Source organism: Chaetodon auriga, chromosome 15 (assembly GCF_051107435.1).
Source record: "Chaetodon auriga isolate fChaAug3 chromosome 15, fChaAug3.hap1, whole genome shotgun sequence".
NCBI classification, from domain to species: Eukaryota; Metazoa; Chordata; class Actinopteri; order Chaetodontiformes; family Chaetodontidae; genus Chaetodon; species Chaetodon auriga.
This window is the reverse complement of record NC_135088.1, coordinates 16,495,640-16,517,536: the sequence shown is the minus strand read 5'-3', so window position 1 is coordinate 16,517,536 and position 21,897 is coordinate 16,495,640. Positions and strand designations below refer to the sequence as shown.

Genomic DNA, 21,897 nt, shown 5'->3' with positions numbered 1-21,897 from the left:
CTGCCTGGCCAGATAAGAAATTCCCTCTGATAGTGCCCCGAACAGTCAGCACAGAGAGGCCTATTCACAAAACTCCACTGAATGGGAGTAATGAAAAAAGATCAGTGGTCACGTTTCATGCAGGAATGTTTTGTTGCATGAACTCTCATGCTAAGGTGAATGAAAACTGCATTTACATAGAATCCATTGTCCGAGTTCTGCAAGCAATAATCTGGCATGGGTACAAATGCACAGCAAATGTGTGATAGATCATTTAAGGCCTCATTTGTACATGAGGTTTTTTTTTCTTGTGTTCCACTGATAGCATACTGTGCAGATAATGTATATCAAAAAATATTTTTCCCACAGCAAATGTCACACATGTTCATTTATTCATCCCTTATCCTGCTTCTTTTTCTTCAGGGTCATGAGGGGGCAGAGTCAGCTTATCTCCACATACGCTGTGCAGAGAGCAGGGCTGTCAGCTCATTATAGGTCATCTACACGAGAAGATCTATAATTACTCCACTGTATGTATGAATAGTATATTTTATTGATCCCCACAGGAAAATTCATTCCTGGCTTCACAATGAATATAGCAGTTAAAGGTCAGATCTCGGGGTCAGCTACAGAGAGCCAGTATCTTGCTCAGGAAGCTTTTCAGCAGGTTTTGAACCTGCTTGAACACAGATTTTATGACTCACGGCCTTCCTCTAATAATCAGCCAACCCTGTAATAACAGAGCCGCTCGTTCACTGTGTCAGTGTCATGTTTTGCCTCCTCTGCATGAAAACATGTTTTCATTCCATGGTCAAGTTGGCAAAAATAAATATGCAATGTCTGGTAGAATTTCAAAATAAAACTTGAGCTGAGAAACAGTTCAGGTGACTGTTGCAGTTTGGTTAGTTTTAGCCTCCAAAACTACTTGGCTATGTGTCTGTAAGGGAGTTAATTAAGTTCAGTTACCTACGTAAGTGTACGTACGTTAGGTATGTGACATAGGTTAAGTATGTGAAATAAGTTAAGTTCGTTAAGCCAGTTAACGTAAGTCGTTGACGTTTGGTTTCACAAGGGTCACAAACCCACGTCCCCTGTGTCAGAATCCCCAGGCGGACTTTGCCTCTCTTCATACTTGGTCCTCTGCTCTTGCCATTATTTCCCCCTGCTGGTACTGCACCTTCATGCATGTGTGAACTTTTCACACCTTGGCGTGGGAAAAACGTGGCATTGACACACTGTGCTCTCGTGGATCAGCGGGTCTATTACATGCTTTGGTGTGATACTGGGCTGAATGTGCCCACCTCAACGCCTCATACTGGCCACCATTTAACAGCCCCGTATTTCAAAATCTGATCTTTAGCTATGTTTGAAAATTTTCAGTGTAACATGTTTAAATGTGATATGTAATGTAGTTAATAAATACAGACTTGCATGGTTGGTCCAATAGCATGATTGTATTGACCATGATAAAACCTGGAAAAATGACCTCTTATTGGGCAAATATATGACCTATGTGCATCACAATGATGTTTGCAGGTACCATTAAAAAAAGCTACAGGGTGTTCCTGGGGATTAAACATTCAGTAATTGTTGTTTTCATACTATTGTTGTGTGTTTATAAACAACTCAGCTTGATTTCCTTCACTATTTTCAAATAAAAAGCACAATATCCGCCTTGTTTCACGTTGCATGCACCTTTCAGCTGAATGAATCGCTGCTTACGTCTTGATAAAACAGTCGTGAGCCAGAACAAACAGGATGATTTACGTATTAACACGCAAATAGGTGTTGCCCCACATTTTGCTCCTTGCTGAGGGACTATATTGCACGGCGGAAGAATTACAAACGATTGAGATTAGTTTAAAAAAAAAAAAGCACGCTGCTGCTCTGTAAAGGTTTACTTTTCAGATGAATGATACTATATACTAATTACAACTAACGTTTATTATTATTATTTTTTTATTATTTTTACACTTGTGTCCACTGATTTAGAAGAGCAATAAGCCACTTTCACCTCTAGTGGCTTATTGCTTAATTAAATGAGAAATCGGAGGATTGGTTTGCAGATTGCCTGAATTGACGTCAATTGGATTGGTTAGGTGACACAGGCAGGCTCCGCCCCCTGTGGGCCAAGGTAGAGCATGCTGAGAGAGAGGGAGGAGGGAGCAGGGGGCTGAGCTGATCCCACGTGTGACGCTTTCATTCCCGGCTCAGTAATATTCTCATAGCGGGGCTTTGCATATCTCCTGCCGTATCTGTGTGTGTCTGTCACTGTGACTGTAGTCCAAGCCTATAGTTTGAAATAGATATGGAAGGAGACGGGAGTCAAGCCACATCCGGAAGCCTAAATGATTCACAACATGACCCGGGGTAAGAATCTTTCTAAATTTAATCCTAAGGTACGATTTTTTTTTCATGTTACAACATCTTGGAGAGGACTTCGACTGCCGTGCTGGATTCGTCCCCACAGTACGCACTTAAACCGTGCACGGGTCCGTTTCCAGATGCAGTTTTAAAGACCTGAGCTTTGTAGCGAGAGTGGCCTCCCCCTTTCATGTAGATAGACTATAATTACCAAGCGCGAATGTGTTTCCATAGTCTTCCTTTATCCTTTAAGGTCGCTTTTAGAAGTAGTTAGTCGTCAAAATGGCCGAACTGACATCTGGACTCACTTCTGTTGTGTTTTCCCCTTACAGTAAAATGTTTATCGGTGGCCTCAGCTGGCAAACCTCACCAGGTGAGACTGTTATTCTCTTTTACACCGTATCTCAGGATTTCTTGTTGTTTTGTCGCTGTGACTGAGTGCTCGGTGTAGCTGCTGGCGGTGTATGTGCGAATGTGCACTGTGTGCAGTAGTGTACTGTATGGGATATCTCACCAGTGTGTGCGCACGATGTTATTTTTGATCTCCGTCCATCTGAAGTCCTCTATTCGACCCCTATGCGCATCGCGGGGTGTTTTTGAAATACAGTGACAACAGCATGCCCATATGTTTTCTGTCAAATGACCCGACATATTTTCTCTATTCACAGACAGCCTTAGAGACTATTTTAGTAAATTCGGAGAAATAAGAGAATGTATGGTGATGAGAGACCCCACGACAAAACGCTCAAGGTAAATACAGGGCTTTTCTACTTTTCCTTGCCAGTGCATGTCGCGATATCGCTTACTTTGTTCGTGTTGAGTATTAATCCAGCGTGTTATGTGTGTTTCTGTGTCCGCGCGCGCATGTGTTCGTGTGTGTCCCCGTGTGCGCGCGCCTGCGTGTGGTTTCACAGCAAGCCAGATAAGCTTAAATGCTCACTGCTGTAAAGCTGCAGCCGAATGCAATTTGACATTGACTTTGTGACTGCACCACAATGTTGGTGTAGTGTCGTCTCATATTGTAGCATAGCAGATAATGAGCAGCGAGCTCCTCAGTTTCTGCTTCAAATCTGCTACAGGACGTCCATAATGTGGATTAGAAACACATTTACAGAGAAATATTGCAACATTAATAAGGTCATAGGAATATTATGCCTACTGTTATGCAGTTTGCTGTGGGGAGTCACTGTATATTTTTTTTTAGCATTTGTATTTGCAGTGAATAAAATGTATTGTAATTTTTGCTTGTGTGTGTCTGTGTGTGTATGCATTTTAACATAGTTGTTTTTGTCTCTTTTTTTTTTTTTTTTTGCAGAGGATTTGGGTTTGTTACGTTTACAGATGCTGCCAGTGTAGATAAAGTCTTAGCTCAACAACACCACGAATTAGACTCAAAGACGGTGAGTTCATTTTTATCTCCACTTAAATACATGTCTTTGTTTTCTCATTTTGTCTGTGCCCTGTTCTACCTGTTCTGCCCTGTCATAACTGTGTGACTTTTTACTGCCTGAGGCCTTGTGGGGGAACACCTCTTAGGTTAACCGGCTGTGTGTATCAAGGTCATGTATATGGGCTAAATGCATGATGGGCCCTTCAGCGCTAAGCTCAGCAATAAAACACAACTCCAGGGTTAATATTATGTGTTCACTTTCACTTCTGTGGATGAATGGGGCTGACACGCCCCCTCCGCTGCAGCCACATGTGCAGCATGCATATATCTCATGTTCCACTGAAGGGCGTGCTGTCTCAGGCCCGCTGCCTCGCTATTGTTTGACCCAGCCGATAGTGCATTGTGTCACGACTAATGCGCTGATACAGAAAGGGTGAAAATAGGTGTGCGACGACACCTCCCTCAAATAATATTGCCCGGATGTCAAAAGCAGTCTTCTGTGTTTGTGAGTAAACTAAAGCATAAATGATGCAACTTTTTCACCAGCAAAGTGTCATTCACACTCATCTGCCACCGTGCTGTTATAATTTGATTATATGAATGTAGCAGTGTAACAGCAATCCATGACCGTTAGAGATTTAGTTTGAAAGAATCGTCTGAATTGACTTGCATAAGTAAGGCGATTGATTCACAGACGCCCACGCGCTCATTTATAAAAAACTTTGAACCATTGTGGGTTCGACTTGCCTTTTTGAAATTTGTCAGTAAATGAATAATTAAAGATGCCAGTCGTTTTTTTTTTTTTTGAGAGATGTCTGTAGTGATGGATTAGACAGGGTTCAGATGAAATTATATTTGTCTGGGATTTCTCCTCCGTTGGTGGTGATATCCAGATATGCCGGCATAGTTCTGGAAATGGATCAGTGCATGTTGAGGAAACCTCCCGTGTTTGTTACCTCGGCTGAAGGCAACTCTAGATGGAGAAATATTTTTAAGGGCTTTGAAAGGGAAATTGATTTTACTTCAAGTGGCAGTATATAATGTCCAAATCTGTGTAGGATGTGTAATGTAAGTAATGTAAATTGAAGATTTGTTGTTCAGTGGAATTTTGAGAGCTGACAAAATGTGCCTTCTGTTGGGGAGTAGGCCTTATTTATGTTCCTTCAACTGCAAAGTGTGTTTGTGTTGCTACTCTTTATTTTTATTATTATTGTTATTATTATTATTATGGAGCTCTGTTCTATCTGGCCAGTGTTCAGAACAGCTCAGTGATGGAGGCTTTACTTCTCCAAATGGACTTATGGGTTTAGTGTTTCTTCTGCTCTGAAAATGAAATGATTTAACATCATTAAAAAGATACACACACTATTTCAAAATTATTCACAACACAAAGTCTAAATGCATTATGGGGCACCAAAGATGGCGGCTATGCGGTTGTAAGCTAATTAGTCTCCTTCTTAACCCACCAGAGACCCACCTGTTATGTTTTTGAAATCTCAGGTGGGTCAGTGTCTCTCTCAAACTTAGCTGTGCATTATTGTTCCTATGCAGATGTATTTTCTGCCATGTATGAGCTCTGTCAGCTCTATTATTGTGTTATGGGAATAAGACACACAGTGGTGCTCTTGTCGTGAATCAGTGAATGTGGAGGGACAGCTAAGTTCTTGGCGGTGAAATGGCTACGGTACGACTGATGGTATTGCAAAACTTGCAAACGTCTGTAGAGGGTACATAGAAGCAGGTGAAGGGGCTGCTTGAAGGGGTAATGATACAAACATACTTTGCAGAATCTAGAGCAGCTTGATAACTTCAAGCTTGACATTTTGAATGACAGCTTGACAGTATGTGTATATATATATATATATATATATACACACACACACACACACACACACACATACATACATACATACATACATACACACACACACACACACACATATATACATATACATACAGTAAAGGTCGGGGGGGATATGTGTGAGGGAGGGTTGTACATAAAAATGTACTTAGACCTGCGAGTTGGCTGCACAGCTTCAGTCTTTAACTGGTGCGTGGAGCAGTTGTTGGTTCAGTGCCTTGCCCGAAGGCACTTTGAGGGTAGTGGCAGCAGGAAAGAGTTAAATTCCTTGTGCATTTTTAATTAGTCTGTTAAGATAGTCGCTTGTAGCACAGTGTCAAACCGGTGCTACGTAAGGCCTTTGATTCTTTTTTGTTTGGTGGAGTTACCCAGCTTTGTCCGTAGCTGTATACATAATGCCATTATCAAAATGTAGAATATTGCTGGTCTCCTTTGTATTATGCTGGAATTAAAAGACAGGTTTTTCTTGCTCCTGTGAAGCGTATTAAGTGGTATGCAAAGGTGTGTAATATTACCAGTTTTGATGGTGAGTCATCTCTGTTTTATAGCCATATAAAAATGATACAGAAGCTACAGATATCTACAGAAGTCATTGTATTATATCACACTTATTGTTGGCTGTAGCTGATATTTGGCAGACTTAGGTCATACGCTTCAGACCTGACAGCAGCTCACCCCGAGAACTGAACAGTGACATTTTAAGGTCTGACATCAAATCATCATTTTCTCTGAATTGTAGCCTCAGTGCACAGGCCCAGAGAAGTTTTCTAAACTTGCTCCACATCTGTCCTTACCTAATTGGTAAGTCACTTGAGGCTTGTTGTGAAATCTTTCCTTTTCTATTTAGAATTACCTGTCAGGTATTATCTCTCCTGAAAAAAAAAAAAAAAAAATCCATATGTTTTGGGAGTGGGTTTTCTTTCACAAGTGTTTGAAGTATTGTTTTGGGTGCCTTTTATTAGATAGCATGCAGTGGAGAGCTGACAGGAAATGAGCGAGAGAGGGGGAGGCCTGGCCGGACTCGATCAGGGGCGTTGTGATTACGTGGTCAGTGTCCTAAACCCTCAGGCCACCAGGCTGCCCAAATAAATAACTCTTACTTAGCATAATCGTATCAGATGTTGACTTTTACACAATCTATATTTAAAAAGTTCTGCAGCCAAATCAGATTTACATCCTTATCTGATGTTAATGAAACATTGTTTTTTTCTGCGTGTAATTTATTTGCTCTGTTTCCATGTATTTTGTCTCCATATCCCCAAAGCTGAAATATATTGATGATACTGATAGTCCTGTAATAATAGGGATCTCTGATGGCTTTGTCATAGTAAACAACAGATTTTTGCTGGACATCGTAATCAGATGAGTGTTTGACAGTACAATTGACATACCAAAGACCCCGTTGACTCAAATGCATGCAGAAATTGATATTTCCTCGCTGCTAATGTGCTGCTGTTTATCCGTCAGCGCGCAATAGAAGATTACAAACCTAAGGCAGCTGTCTGGGATGTTTTCCTCACTATTAGTCACTGGGCTGTATCTGCTGTGCCGTTGTATATCTTAACATTCACACTATCAAGATTGCATTGCGTTTGGATCTATCATATCTCTTGTAAAGTTGCTCAGCAGTAATGGAAAGAATGAACCGGTCCAGCAAATGTGGATGGTTCTTGATGTGTTTGCAGATGTTGGTTTGATACAAGCCCTCTACTTTTGTGGCGCTTGAATGAATCCTTACCAGTGTTTTTGTCCCTGCTAAGCTTGAAAGGAGTGAGTGGCTGGAGGTACTGTGACTGTGAACAGGTTGAGTCATATTATTCGCACAGGCAAAGTGGAAATCATACCTAATTTACATTTTTTTCCCCCCCTTGTTTGTTCATCTCGTTTTATTTTACAGATATAGTTGGATGTGTGAATTAAATGCGTATAGCTTTGATATTCTGACAAACACACATAGTATGGTCACTGTTATTATTAGTAAGCAATATTATTTAAAAACTGAAACGAGGAAGATACAAGGATTTCAGTATGGATTGTCATTTTAGCACATTTGCCTGTGGTTGAGATTAAAAGAGCCATAGAATCAATGAAACTGCCACCAGAATGCCAGGATGGGTGAAGATAGGCACCATCACAGTCCTCCTCCTCCTCCTTTTTTTTTTTTTTTTTTTTTTTTTTTTTTTAACTGTGTGCTCTGCTTTTCGTCCGGTTATGAAAACACTCAGACTGGGATGAATGTGAATGAGACATATGGGGAAGCACAGCCGGGGGCTTCAAAACACACATGCTGGTAATTCAGAACATATTTACCATTTTTCATGATGCTTTGTTCAGTTTAGAAATATGCAACTCCGAGCATCTGTTCCCGAGGATGTTTCAAGGCAGGCTGGTATGAACAGGGGAGATCATGGTACATGGTTTTGCATTTGAAAAGTAACAGTTTAGAGTTTAACAAGGCACTCGATTGATTCCAGGTTGGCTTCTGTGCTGTCTTATCTAAAGCAGTTGTGATAAAATTTAAAAAATAATAAAATTTGAGAAAACATCTTTCAGGATCTACCAAAGGTTGTATTTGAAATATGAATTTGTTTATGACGTACCAGTTTAAATGCAGTGTCATTCTTAATGTATTGTTTTCTTGTAAGGAAAGCATAGCCTGTACGGTCTTGGGGTAATTCCAGCCTTTGTTAAAGGACCCCGGGTCAACATAGGTGAGGCGGGAAAAATGCAAGAGGGAAGGATGAGAAAAGGCACGGATGAGCAGCTGTTCTGGGCCCATCTAAACTGTATTCATCAGATAGGATTTGGAGGTGAAGTCAAATCAGTGAGCTGAACTCTGACTCGTTCTTGTTTTCAGTATAGCAGGTGCTCTGTCTTCTGCAGTTAATTATGGCTGAAGGCGTTATTAGTTCATGCTGTATCTGTCTCTTGTCGGTACGTACAGAACATCAGATGTTTGTCAAGCCACTAATGTAATATCTTGTGTAATACCAGTGAATCTGGATTTTCTCATAATGGTGTTGCATATTTTTAAGGAAAAAAAAAAAAAAAAAAGATGGCCAATTTGCTTGTAGAGCGTGACATTGGTGAAATTCTCATTATTGATTTGAGGAGCATAACAAACTGCCTTTCTGAGACGTTACTCCACCGCGAAAATCAGTAAAGATTGACGGCGCAGATATGAAACATTTGTGTTTTAATTTCTTGTCTGTTCTGTTGGTATCACGCGCGCACACCTGTGGACCTGTTCACAAACTTCAGCTGGAAGAAGCTGCAAGCTTTGATAAGCCTTCTCCTTTTAGCTTAAACACCCCATCATCATGCTTGTGTAGATATGTCTTAAGAGAGAGGAAGAGAGTTTACCCAGGAGCTGCATTAATATATGAAATCCTTTTGTAAGATGTGAACTTAAGATATATGCTGTTTCTCTGCCCTGATCCCCCGCAGTTGCATGCAGAAGCGGCCCTCAGAGACCCTGTAGTAAAAGGCTATGGAAGATAAAAGATGGCGGGGTGGGGTTGGGGGGGATTCCTCTTGGTCTGTGCCCATTTATTACGGTGACATATCAGGTTGTATGATGTCTTGAGGAAATCCGCTTTTGTTTTGTGCGAGATCATGTTTCATCATCAAAACAAATGTGCATCCAAACTATTAATTTGAAAAAGTGTTGTTGGGGCGCTGTGAAAAGGGAATAAGGTGAGCAGATACTTTAAAAGTGCTCCATTGGAGAGGCCAGCTCTGCTTTAGAGTGAGGACAAAACTCACACTACACCGGTGTGAGACACTTCACCAGCAGGGCATCTCTTAGCATGTCGCTAGTTGTGCCCTTGTGCTCCTTGTGAGCCGAACTGTGGAAACTTGGTTAGATGCTTAAGATTTATCTGAGATCTGACCCACATTGCATAAGGCACACATACTGTAATTTGCAGAGCCCTTTGACCATGACATCACATTAATGGCTGCCAGTCTGTTGTGCAGAAGAGGCGCCATTAGATGGTTCCACTGATTTAATCAATAGAAGAAATGATGCCATCCATCCTACAGCCAGTTGTAGGTAAAAGATGCTGATCACAATCGTATCCCAGTCTGACCCAGAAGAATAAGACTTTCTCTGGCCGATAAGAAAATGAAATATGTGAATTGGGTGTGACTGAAGTTTAAAATTATGATTTTGCTGTGGCTTATATGCAAAGAAATACATAAACTCATTGGTGGTGTTATTTTTAATGATGCATTTTGATTGCAGTTTTCACAATTATCATTATTATATCACAATTATTTTCATCAATTAATCTGCCATTTTCCTTACAACTGATTAATTGTTTGGCTCATATAACATCAAACATTTTTTACATAGAAATGATCAAAACAGTTGCTGATTAACCTGCTGTTAGATTAATCCTCTAACCTTTGCAGCTTTACATTATACCATTAATTACATTACCATTCAGGTGCATTAAAGTCCTATTGCTTCTTCTTTCAACATGTGAAACAATCCGATTATTACAAGACAACAACAATGGGCACTTCAGTCAAGCCAATCCAAGGAAAGTTTATTTCTATGCTCCTTAATGAAGTGTACTCTCTCAATGACCTTCATACTTCCACAGTATGAAAATAATAAACACAAGAGAATTTCCAGGTGTTTACCTGCTTAATAGTGCTGGCTTCCCTCGTTTGAGCAGCTAATCTAGCAACCAATAAAACATAATGTTCAAAGGTGGAGCACATTCATATTCAGAGCAAATTGTTCATTCAGCTCCAAGTCAGGTTTCTAAATATTTATGTGCTGTTTAGTTTGTATGCACTGCTTGTGATGTTTCCATGATAAAGAAATTTCCTAGAGGGGGGTTGATAAAGTACTTTTACCTCTACTAGATAATAACCATACGGCTCCAGCTGCATGAGAGCTCTAGCTTTTCACACTGCAGTTATTGTGTCTTCAATCCATGATGATCAATACGTTGCAGGAATTATTTTATAGTGTTTAATGTGCTTTTCGGTACACGTGTTCCCAAGCTTCTACATCAGCGTGTGATTTGTTCCCAGAGTCCATTTCAACAAACCAGAGTATGCCCAAACTTTTTGCTTTCAGCTGATATAGATGGAGAAATGTGAAAATTACAGTGAAAGCAATAGCACAGTAAGGGCAGGAGAGTGTTTTCCCCCCCCCCTCCAACCCATTAAGAAAAGTACTTTCTCTAAAACAAAATGGACCAAAACATGCAAGGTAAATCACTAATAGGTATATATTTTTTCAAATTAGTGCTGACATTTTTAAGGCACTGACGGATGAAAACAGACCCAAGTGAAACAACGTTCGCAAGCGCTGTGTGTGTGTGTGGAATTACTGAAACAAGTGCACTATACCCAGGTCTGGTTGACTGATCCCAAACCTGATGGTATGTGTGTTACATAACAAAAAATGTTTCAGGAAGGAAGTATCAGGTGAAACCGAGACGGCATAATCTCTGCTCCAATGGTACTGTCGTCCAGTCAAAGGGTGAAGCATATTTTATAGCTCTCGGCCTTTAGTATGAAGGCACTTACATACATGAAAATCACATGCACGTGAATGTGTAAACCGAAGGGAAACAATTGCTACATCTCCTCATTTCAAATCTCTCAAAGGAGTCATTCATCATAAGTTGTGACCTAAAAAGGTGCTGCTACAGCATTTCTCAGAAGGATTGGTGGGTAAGTCCTCATTGCCTAGTTTGGTTGCATTGCTCGGAGTGTGATTCAACCAATCTGCAATATCATAGCCTCATTTTTAACACAACTCTGAGCATATAATAGTCTCTTTTTGATCATATTTTAAACTGACAGAAAGCAATATGACCTCCGTTGCTGCTGTGTTAAAGTGCTCTCTTGTGCATGTTGAAACTGGAAGCTTCCGAGTGAATAGGAATTCTCAGCAGGACAGGAAAACAATTAGTTTATGCAATATGATGAAATGAGGTTTGATATGTTTTGTATAGGCTTAAAAAGTAAGATACATTACCAAGTATAGGACTTTGGTATTCAAAGCATAATGTGTTGTCTTTGCTCAAATAGGGTGCACACAATAATTGAGTTTGAATTGGTTATGCCTGGGGCTAAGTGCTAAAACAAATCTTTAAATGAAATTCATTACAAGCAGGGTTGCCATACCCAGGTGTTATTGAATTCATTTCTCATTTTGACCTGATTTAGAAAGATAACAGTAATAACTGAGACTGACAGAAAAGATGACAATGACATTGCACATCATGGTTTCCCTTCAAACGCATTAAAACGTAGTCGTACTCATCGGCTTAATTGATCTGCGCAGATGGTGCGTTTTGTCCTCGTGTTCCTTGATTCATTTTCTTTCCATTGTTTTTCACAGCGGGAAGAGATGTCTTTTTCTTAAATAAGTCCATCTGTGCTGAAGGAGGAACTTTTTGAATGCACAGAATATTTAATTGTAAATATTTCAGCACAGCAAAATATGGCACGACAGGAAAATCCCCGTTAAACACAAGTGAGAGATATTATGTCAAAAAAGCTGATTATATCTGTTAATTTTTTTTTTTAGGGAAATTTTCTTTCAAATTCATCGGTATCCAGGCAAAAACAAATAAGGATAAGGTTGCTGTTTGAGATGGTTCCTCCTCATTCTAAGTGCAAGGTTGATGAGACCCCCCACCACATTGCTTCATACCAGTGAAATTAACGAGGAAAATGAAGCTAATGAGATAACAAGAACAAGATGGAGAAACAGGCTGATCTGACGCATCCTCCTGGTTATTTGGCAATATCTGGAGGCGTCACCGGCCTCAGACTCTCATTTTCTCCCTGTCATATTCAATCAGCGATTCCTGCCTAAAATAAAAGCGGGCCTCTGCTGCGACCATGACCAGCAGAATGATGGTGTGGCTGGCCTCCACATTAACTTTTTTTGTTTTTTTTTTTGTAGTGCTTGTGGTTCTTTTTTAATATATATCAATTGGCACCGCCAGATAATTTGTTAGCAGCAATATATTGCTTTGGAAACTAATACACACAGTAATTAGCAGCAGTTAATATGTGGTTTCCTTTCGTACGTTGCCTGATGCAGTGAACGTTGTGCCTAGAATGTGTCATTGAGCCCCATCAATTGTAGACACTTTGCTACAGTAAGTAATGAGGTCAGTGGTGTTGGCCAGCTGTCTTCAAATCCTCATAATAACAAATTGTGCTGCCATTTGTTGGTGCTCAAGATGCAAATTCTTGGTGTTTTTAAGCTTAAAGATCTGTACCTTAATAATCCTGACAGTCACTTAAAGGTCCAGCGTGTAGGATTTAGTGACATCTAGGGTAACATGCACGGAATTAGGAATTGATTTAAATCTATAATATATAACATTTCTCCATTAAAATGATGAGATATATGTTATTTGTTTTAAATTTTGTTGAGTTGTGTACTTACATTATCCCAAAAGCTAAAAACAGAGAAATCCATAATTGGATTCAAGGTAACAGTGCGCTGTTTGGTCACCTGTCAGTGGCGTCGTATCCTCGTGAACCCCTCGAACTTCTGGGTAAACATGAGAGACACCAGATGACACGTCAGAGAATGAGGAAGACAGGAAGTTTCCCATGTTACTTCACGACGTCCTCAAATGACGTCTTTCGTCATTGTGTTCATTGAGAGACCCCCAGTGGCAGAAATTACATAATGCGCGTTTAATAGTATTCACCTGTATCACAGCTATATAACATACTACATCACATTTTCTATCACTCTTTATTTGCATCTGAGTTATCACAGCTGGCGCACATTTGTGCAAGACAGATTGTAGCATATTTAGCAGACCGTAAGCATGACTCTGCCTTTCCTTCGTGAAAATAACTTAGCCTTAACCACCGCGAGGGGCAGAGAGAATACAGTGACGTCAAATTTGACAAAAGTAATGTCTGATTCCAGCAGACCCATTGTGTTCTAAAAATCTGCCTTTCTTTGTTCTTATTATCACTTTTGTTGGGCCATTCACGTGCACTTACTTTGTAATTGCAATAATTCTGACAGCTCTTGAATGCAGCTTTAGTTTCTGAAAATGCTTCTCCAATTCAAAAGCAAACTGTATCACCACAGGCTGATTATGCAGCTTTTGTGAATCTTAATGGCTCCGATAAATTATCAGCATTGTGAACTGAAAATAGCAAATATGAATACCTTAAGTTTTGGACATTTACCGCTATTAAGATACTAGCATTTATTCCTTACCACACAGGGTTTAAAATGACTATGTGAATGGGTGTACTCTGGTTCCCTTTGTGGGCTCAGACTTTCAGAAATATTTATCAGCACCTGTTCACTGCCTTAAAATATCACAGCTTGTCTTTTAACAACAGTGTTGCTATTCTTTTCTCATTCTCAGATTGATCCTAAGGTTGCCTTTCCCCGTCGCGCCCAGCCTAAGGTAAGAATAAATTGGTCACTAACCTTGCTCAAAGAAAATGATTATGTCTCATGTCACTAGCTTACCTAATTTTGTGTGCTCACACAGCAGATACAAAGAGGCAGCGGTTGTCTGTTTGTTATTGTCTGCAAAGACCTAGTCTGGTTTTATTGTTCTCGCCTTCCCTGTGCTGTTTCACCGAAGCAATTAAAGCTGGACATATTAGACTTAAAGAAAATTTTCGGCATGATTGGGGTTGTGTTGCTTTCTGCGTTATCTCACGGTTTTACATCGACGTCAGTGCTTTTACGCATTTATATTTCCATTTCATCCCTCATCATGGTCGTTTTTAATGCAAAGCGTTTTGAAATGAACTCTGTCTTATTCTTCTAATGACGTGCCATTGCAGCAGAGGAATTTTAGTCTGCAATCATATGAAATCACGCTTTATTGTCTGTTTATTGCAACAGAGCACAAGTGGTGAAACCATCTTACTTTGGTAACTTGTCTGTTGGCTCGATGGGGTCGTGACTGAAAGGAGACAGGCTCTAATGTATTTGCAGGGAGCGTTACCTATTGGTTGAAAGTTGTATTCTTTTGTGGAAAAGAGGAAATCTGAGAATGACAAAGTGGAATCAAGATCCAGCTTTTGAAGGTGCACAGTAATGCAAAATGGCGAGAGTTTTATTTTGAAGTGAATAGCCCAATATTAGCCTGACTGAAATGATTGGTGACTTGTCATTGACAGTGATGAACCCCATTTATTGGCTGAATTATCAGTCTATTGAGTTGTTTTTTTGTAGCAGTCTGAGTTGAATGTGATTGAATGGCACAAGTGATTTTAGAAATATCTTTAATCGTGGTGCATGCATGTAGAAATAGTCACAATTAGCATGGAAAGAATGGGTGATTTAAAAAATAAGCCAAACTCCAATCACGCAGGAACTGTCGTGTGAGCTCCTCATAATGCGTATTATCTTTTCCTTTTCTTGATTACTGGTCTCGAGCAGTTCTATTGACAATTAGATTTTCAGCGTGTGCAGATGGTGCCGTGGCGTAGTCAAGGGCTTTGTTGACATGCCCTCTCACACCATCCCCCAGCGTCAATGTGCAGGCTGTAGCACAGCACAGCACAGTACAGTGTAGCGCTATTCAGCACCGCTATCAGGGCTTTTTTTCACCTAAACCAGGTGGAAATCGATAATAGATTTTCTCCTTCCCACTGGATCAGAGAGAGGCATTGTTAAAGAGTTGGTCAGGTTTCAAATGAAGAATTGGCGGTGCGGGCGTTCAAAGCCAGAGCACATGGTGACTTAAGGATATCGGCATATGGTCGAGAAACTACCAGTGTTTGTCCACACTTCGAACATAGCAAGTATATCACTTTAACTTCTGCTGGTCTGAGCCTTGCTCATAAAAGTCGAAGGTGCAATGAAACAGCTCAGATGTTTGATGATGCTTCCAATTTTTAAGTGAACAAGAAACGACTCTTGCTGTTGCGTTTATTGTTAATCTTTTTTAAAACAGTGTTATATATATTTTTTTCACAATGACTCAGAGAAGGAAAATACAATATTTTTGAGCTATTCCACTGGTCTAAACATATTTGTCATTCTACCTTGCATGATTCATAACTCGGTGAAATAATGACACCATAACAGAATTTGTGGCACTGCAAAAGCCTTGTACCAATGATTTATAAAATGGCTATAGGGCAAGCTTGTTAGAGAAGAAAAATGGTTGTATTGAATGTGGATTATAAAGGATCTTAAAGCAATGGGATTAAGCCAGATAGATTAACATTGCATGGGTTTGTACTTTCTGTTCAATTGATTTAAGACCTTTAAAAGAAGTCCCATTCTGAGGTTCCCATTTAGAAAGTCCTCTCTGTTTTGCATTTGCTTTCTTTTGTCCCTCTTTCCCCTCCACTGTCAGGCTGCCTGGCTGCTTATGCAGCTGTTGAATAGGCCTCGTTCTTGTTTAAAGAAGCTCGCCTTGGCAGGTGCCTCGGTGGCACGGGCTTCGGGGAGCAAATCGTGACGAGACCAATCAGCGTTAATTTTCTCACGGCTAACAATGACCTCACAAGTAACCCTGCCAATGACCTCCCACTGCTGAATGCTGCAGTATGGTAAAACTATACAGTATGTACAGCACGTAGACTAATGCTGAAAACAGACAGGAAGTGAAGGTGAACACAGAGGACATTTCACTGTAAACAACTGAAGGTGTTTGCACCAGGATGACAGGATCACAGGAAAAACAACTTGTATCAGCAGGCATAACTGACACTGCCCCAAAACATGGACAGTTCCAGTGTAGAGAGGCGGTTACGGAAAGGAGTTTGCCAAGAAATAATCACAGGGCTGTATTGACGTAGACAGTCCGATTTGACGTATATGACAAAGTCAACTTGGTAAGAGGATTTGTATGTACAATTCTGTAGAATTTTATATGACAAATCAGTCACAGGGTGTGGATTGCCTCTGCTTTGCCCCTCGCATTTGCATATTGTGTTTTTTGTGACCATCTGCCCTAGAATATTGGTAAAGGGCACAAATGAGAGATAACCACAGGACCTGTCAATCAAAGCAAACGTGCTAAAGAAATGCAAAGTGGCACACACGACTAATGAATAATGTCACACCACAAAAGCTTATCTGAAGACTTAAAAGTGGACATTACGTATTAAAAATAGAAGCTGTGCTTACAACTTATGTCAAAGGTATCAATGCAGACTAGCCCACAAATATTCACGGATTAGGTTTCATCTGCAGATGATTGACAGATGAGAATGAAAGGATTAAACAATGATGATGTGATGCAAAGTGCTTTATGCACATTCATTTATGCCTTGTCTGCTCCTAGCCTATTCAGCCTGGCTGAGGTTAGCTGTGGCTTTATAAGATAGGCAGCTAAAAGTAGCTTTAGAAAACCAGGATTTCAACATAAATGTTTCAGCATCTCAACATTTAGTTTCACAAGAAGCCATTCTTAATCCATTCTGTTAATAGCAAAACTTACTTTATTTAATGCAATCCTTGCAGTAGGTACATTATAATGCTTTTTACAGGAAAATAACATATAAAAGATATATATCTCTGAAAAATATTCACATGAGTACAGATCTGAACAGAAAAGTCTGATTTTACATAACACACACGTGTAAATGAAAGCAGACTCCATCCTGTCTGACGGCACCCACCCCCTGCACCTAGTTTCAGACCTTGCCTTCGGGTTCCTGCTTAAATACCCACGAGCCAAAACCAACAGACACAAACACTCAGCCATTCCACTGCTCAGCTCCAGTAGTAAAAGGTAATATCAGGTTGACCACACATCCACGCTCGGTAAATATTGCTTGCCTTTAATTTTAGCAGTGCTGATGTTCTTAGGTCTTGTTACATGTTGTGTTTAATTGCCTTGTGTGGTTTTTGATATTGTGTGTGTTTTTGCTGCCGCACAACCGATTGCCCCTCTGGGGACAAGTGATGTTCCACTTGACTTGATTTGATGATCAAAATACATTCATCACCATTTATTATTTTTTACCATAGTGTCACGACATTACCGGGGTCGCCCCCAGGAAAGTGGTTAGTGGATGTCATACGCACCTAAGCGTTAAGAACTCAGGTTTTCTTCTCCGAGATTGCAACATGCCTCTCTTATCGTCTCAGTCAACGAAAAATACTCGATGCCGCTTTGAATATTTGCCTCCTTCATTAAGTATGTGGCCATTGCTGTGTGATGACGCGTGACTGCTAATTTCCACTGAAGCTTAAAAAGCATAATATTATATCTGATATAGACAGTTGTTTTGGAAGCACAGGTTGGGAGAGGCTGGGCAATATGGCCTAAAATTTATATTACGGTATTTTTTGCTTTTTTTTACAATGACTGTATTTGTCACAGTATTACAAAAAATAAATTGGATACTTTTCACTGCATTGGTAATGTAAGGAAACACATCTTAAGAAATAAAAATGTATTAAAAAACTAACTATTGCAGATGATTTAGCGAAATAGGAATGAAAATGAAGTATAGGCCTACATGTGATTTGGGAGGAGTAACCGGCCCCATAATGCAAGTTAATTAGTAAATGTAATGTAATTCATTCATACAGTGAGACAAATGGTAGGATTAGGCATCTCAACAGCATTTATTTGGCAGAAAAATACAGTAGTCAATGTACCATGGGGCATGCCTATCAAGAACATTTACATCCAGCAGCAATAGACACACATACCAATGCGTGCACAGCAGAGTGTGCTTTCCTGTAACAACAAAACCAGCTGGACTATTAAAGCACATTATTTTTAATATGCTAAATCATTTATCATGATAATGCCATGTTGTGGCAGAAAGTGACGCTTTTGTAATGTGACAAAAGTGGTATACGGACCGCCCCCCAGCAGAGGCTAATATATTTTCAAGTCTGTCTTAAAACAATGCTCACATTTCATATGTGTTTGGAAAGACTTACTGGTCTCCATACTGTCCATAAAGGGCACCCCTCTTTACACACCGCACTGTAAGAAATGTGGCACAAAATCCGAGTCTGAAGTTCAGCTGAAGCTAAGTAGTCAAAAATGTGAAGTATCCCCGTTTTCACCCCCAAATTACCCAAGAGTGATTTTAAAGTCCCAATCCTTAATTTTTTTTTTCTCCATCTAAATATCAAGCTCATCAAGATACCGATGATTCTTTTTTAGAAGAAAACCTGCGTGCCTTTTCAGTATTGTGGCTGTGCGTGGAAAGAAGACAGAGATGAGATGATGCTGTTTCCTGCCGTCTCCGTGTTTGATATTTTCCAGTAAGGTTCACGCTGAAAGATGTGAACGAGGCCTGCTCTCAGTCTCCTGGAGAAATCAAAGCGACGGTTTCCGCCGACATTGCTCGAGATTTACCACTCAACTGTTGGCGTCATTACCGCTGCTGCCGCTGCTTTTGTTTCCCACAGTGGAGTCGCACACAAGCATGGCATGTCCCAGCATGATTTTAATTGCCAGTGGGACTGTGGCCACTTCACTGGGAGATGAGTTCTGATGGCTTGTTATGGAAATGAAAGGAAGTAGCAGCGACCATTTACAGAGCAATGGGCGTAACCCTTTCCTTGCACCTCCATAAAGGGATTTGCTATCTAAGCCGTCCCAAACAGGTTGTCACAATGTCTCTGGCAGTCTTTGGGATGCAGCAAGAAGACTCTATCTGTGCACAAAATAGATGTGTGCTGCGAAGAAGCAGCTGTGACAACACTTCTAGATATTCTGTTTATTTTGCTTGCGATGACAGTTTTCTTTCCGGAAACGTGCCGCTTTAAACTACTTGCGTTAATGTCAGTGAGGAGGCAGGTGAAGTGTGCCAGTACACTGGTTGAGGTAATTCTGGGCTATCAGTCAAAAATACCATCAAAGCAACCAAATTTGACTCCAACCTGTGACAGCTGTGACTGTGGCTTTCCTGTTCGTGGCCTGCTGTTAGTGTCGGCCTATCCCTGGCAGCTGCAGGCCTGTCTCTCTCTTTGTCTCACTCTCTGTCTTTGCTGTCACTTTGTCTTCCTCACTTTGCTTCCCTCCCTCTCTCTCCTTCTCCCTCTGTCTCTCTCTCTCTGAATGGCAAATTGACCGGTACCCTCACCTCCTCCACTTGTCTGTGCCCCCCCCCCCCCCCTCCTCTCAGGGGCTGTGTGCGCTTTATATTCTTACCTGCAGAAAAGGCTCTCAGGTGTATTGTGGTTCTGGAGATTTCAGGTCTTAAGTTTTAATGAAGTCTAATAATAATGCTGCACGAAGTAAATACACATCCTCATCCCCTGTGCCTTTGTGCCGCGTGACATAAACACACACTCAGGCACACGACCGCGTGTACACACACTGTATGAAAGAGGCACAGGTGTGTAGTTTTATACATGAATTCAAAACAAACTTCTTTCATTGTTCTCTTTCACTTTATCTCTCACTCCCTCACTCCGTCTTCCCCTCTCTGTGCTCTTTTCTGTGCTTCTTTTTCAGTCTTTTAGGATTACAAGGCCTTGTAAATCCAGTCTTACACCTTGCTCAGTTATTTGATCTAGATTTAGCATTATGATATTCCCCTTCTCAAAATGATCCTTATTTTAAATGACACAGCTCACTGCTGGGAAAATGAAACCTCTGTAGCTGCCAGCCCCTTTGAATGTCCCTGTGAGTTTATTAAAAGCACCAGCTTCCCCGTTCCAACTCAGATCTGCACAGCTGCATGAGTCTGAAAGAATATTCAAGGACAAAAGTCTTTAATGTTGAACAGAATGCCGTATCAATATCTTTGTTCAGCTTTACAGTTTATGACAATGAGCCCTCCCAAATATTTATTATGTGAAAGGAGATTATTTCTTATTAGACATTTCTTATTTCAAGGCAGCTCCACTGTGCAGATAGCGCACAGAGTGGAAGACAGAGAAGGAATGTTATGTTGTGCAGGCTATTATCCGAATCTGACGTCGCATTTCAAGGCACATGGCACAGGTCTCATCCCAGCGAGCGACCGAGATGCCCAAGTGAAAAGATATTTGCTGTATTTCTCGAGCTAAATGCGCTTTTGCAATGGGTTTCTACAACTGACACTAAATGCACTGACGTTTCACTGAAACCAAGAGTCAGACGGAAGACGACGGGAAAGTGACAAGCGAGTTGATGGGAATTCTTCGCTGTCACTCTCCTCTCACCCCCGGAAAAAAAACACATGTGCAGCCAACATAAATAAACCCTCCTTTAGATGGAGGATGACACAAGGAGTTGTTTTTTCCCCTCCTGTGGTAATGGCTACTGTGCCGAAGCTGGAGATGGGTTTAAATCCCTGACCCGTCAGCTCCTTTGCTTTCAGTGGCCTCTGTGGAACTGCTCCAGATGAAAATGGGGCCAGAGCACAGACATATGAATGACTGTTTGTTTGGTGGTCAGACACAATCACCAACTGAGTGACCCAGTTAACGGGTAGTCAAAGCGATGCTCAGTTTGATTCGTGCATGTTCTTTTTGTGCGTTTGACACTTTCTAAATGTTTCTTCTGTCCCTTTTTTTTTTTTTTTTTTTTTTAAAGCTTCCCTCCAATGTTTACACTTCAGCGGAAAGATAAATGATGTGTAAATGTAAAGGCTAGTGTAATCACTGCAGATATAACATGAACACACATTTCTTTTGTTTGAATAATTGCTTATAAATGGAGAGTACATGCGTGCGATTCTTCTTTCCTCTGCCTCCCTCTGTCTCGGCTCCGGTCTCCTTGGTTGCGGGTGGAGAGTAATTAGGTTTTCTAGGGGATTGAGGGGTTCTTACAATGCTTACCAATGGCAGCAGTCAGGCAGGCTAGTGCTGGCAGGGCAGGGAGGACAGAGGGCTGTGCAGGAGCCTGGCACTGCTAAACCTGATGCTGACTGACAGTAATGAGGACAGCCTGCTAGCCAGGATAGAGAGGAGAGGAGAGGAGGGCATGGTCCTCCACTATACCTCTCAAGACCTCTTATCAAAGCCTCTGTGCACACACATGTGCTCACAGACACACACAACACGAGCACACACGAACAAAAACACATGTTTAATATGTTCTAGGTAGACCAGAGCAAATGCATCACGGGGCCGTGCATTATCAGTCTTATTTTGAAAGAATCAAAGATAAAACCAACTCGTATCCTTTCAAAAAAAAAGCAGCTTTGTGTATTTACAGAGGACCCAAGAAATGGTGTTTTCAGTCGGTTAAAATAGCATGTTTTTCCTCGAATGCATTAGCGGGAAAATACAACCAATATTTAAATATTTGTGTGTGTTATTGCAGTTGCTGTAAGGTTAAAAAAAAGAAAGATTGATAGCTAATAAAATATTAGTGTTTGGTTTTCTGCTGGTCCCTAATCAGACCAATGCCAC

General features: G+C 40.7%; 1 protein-coding gene across 10 annotated transcripts in view; it reads left to right on the top strand.

The window, feature by feature from the left end:
• Positions 1–2,089: 2,089 nt before the first annotated feature.
• The window catches only part of msi2b (musashi RNA-binding protein 2b), a 234,268-nt gene continuing 214,460 nt past the window's right edge, over positions 2,090–21,897 (top strand). For 5 of the 10 annotated variants that reach the window (XM_076749654.1, XM_076749651.1, XM_076749649.1 and 2 more), the window contains exons 1-5: positions 2,111–2,349; positions 2,676–2,716; positions 3,012–3,093; positions 3,659–3,743; positions 13,979–14,020. In XM_076749654.1, the coding sequence (XP_076605769.1) occupies positions 2,288–2,349; positions 2,676–2,716; positions 3,012–3,093; positions 3,659–3,743; positions 13,979–14,020 (312 nt within the window). In that variant the 5' untranslated portion in view covers positions 2,111–2,287. Of the gene's footprint in view, positions 2,350–2,675; positions 2,717–3,011; positions 3,094–3,658; positions 3,744–13,978; positions 14,021–21,897 lie in introns of all 10 variants that reach the window. The other 5 variants (XM_076749659.1, XM_076749657.1, XM_076749658.1 and 2 more) reach the window with 2 other exon arrangements.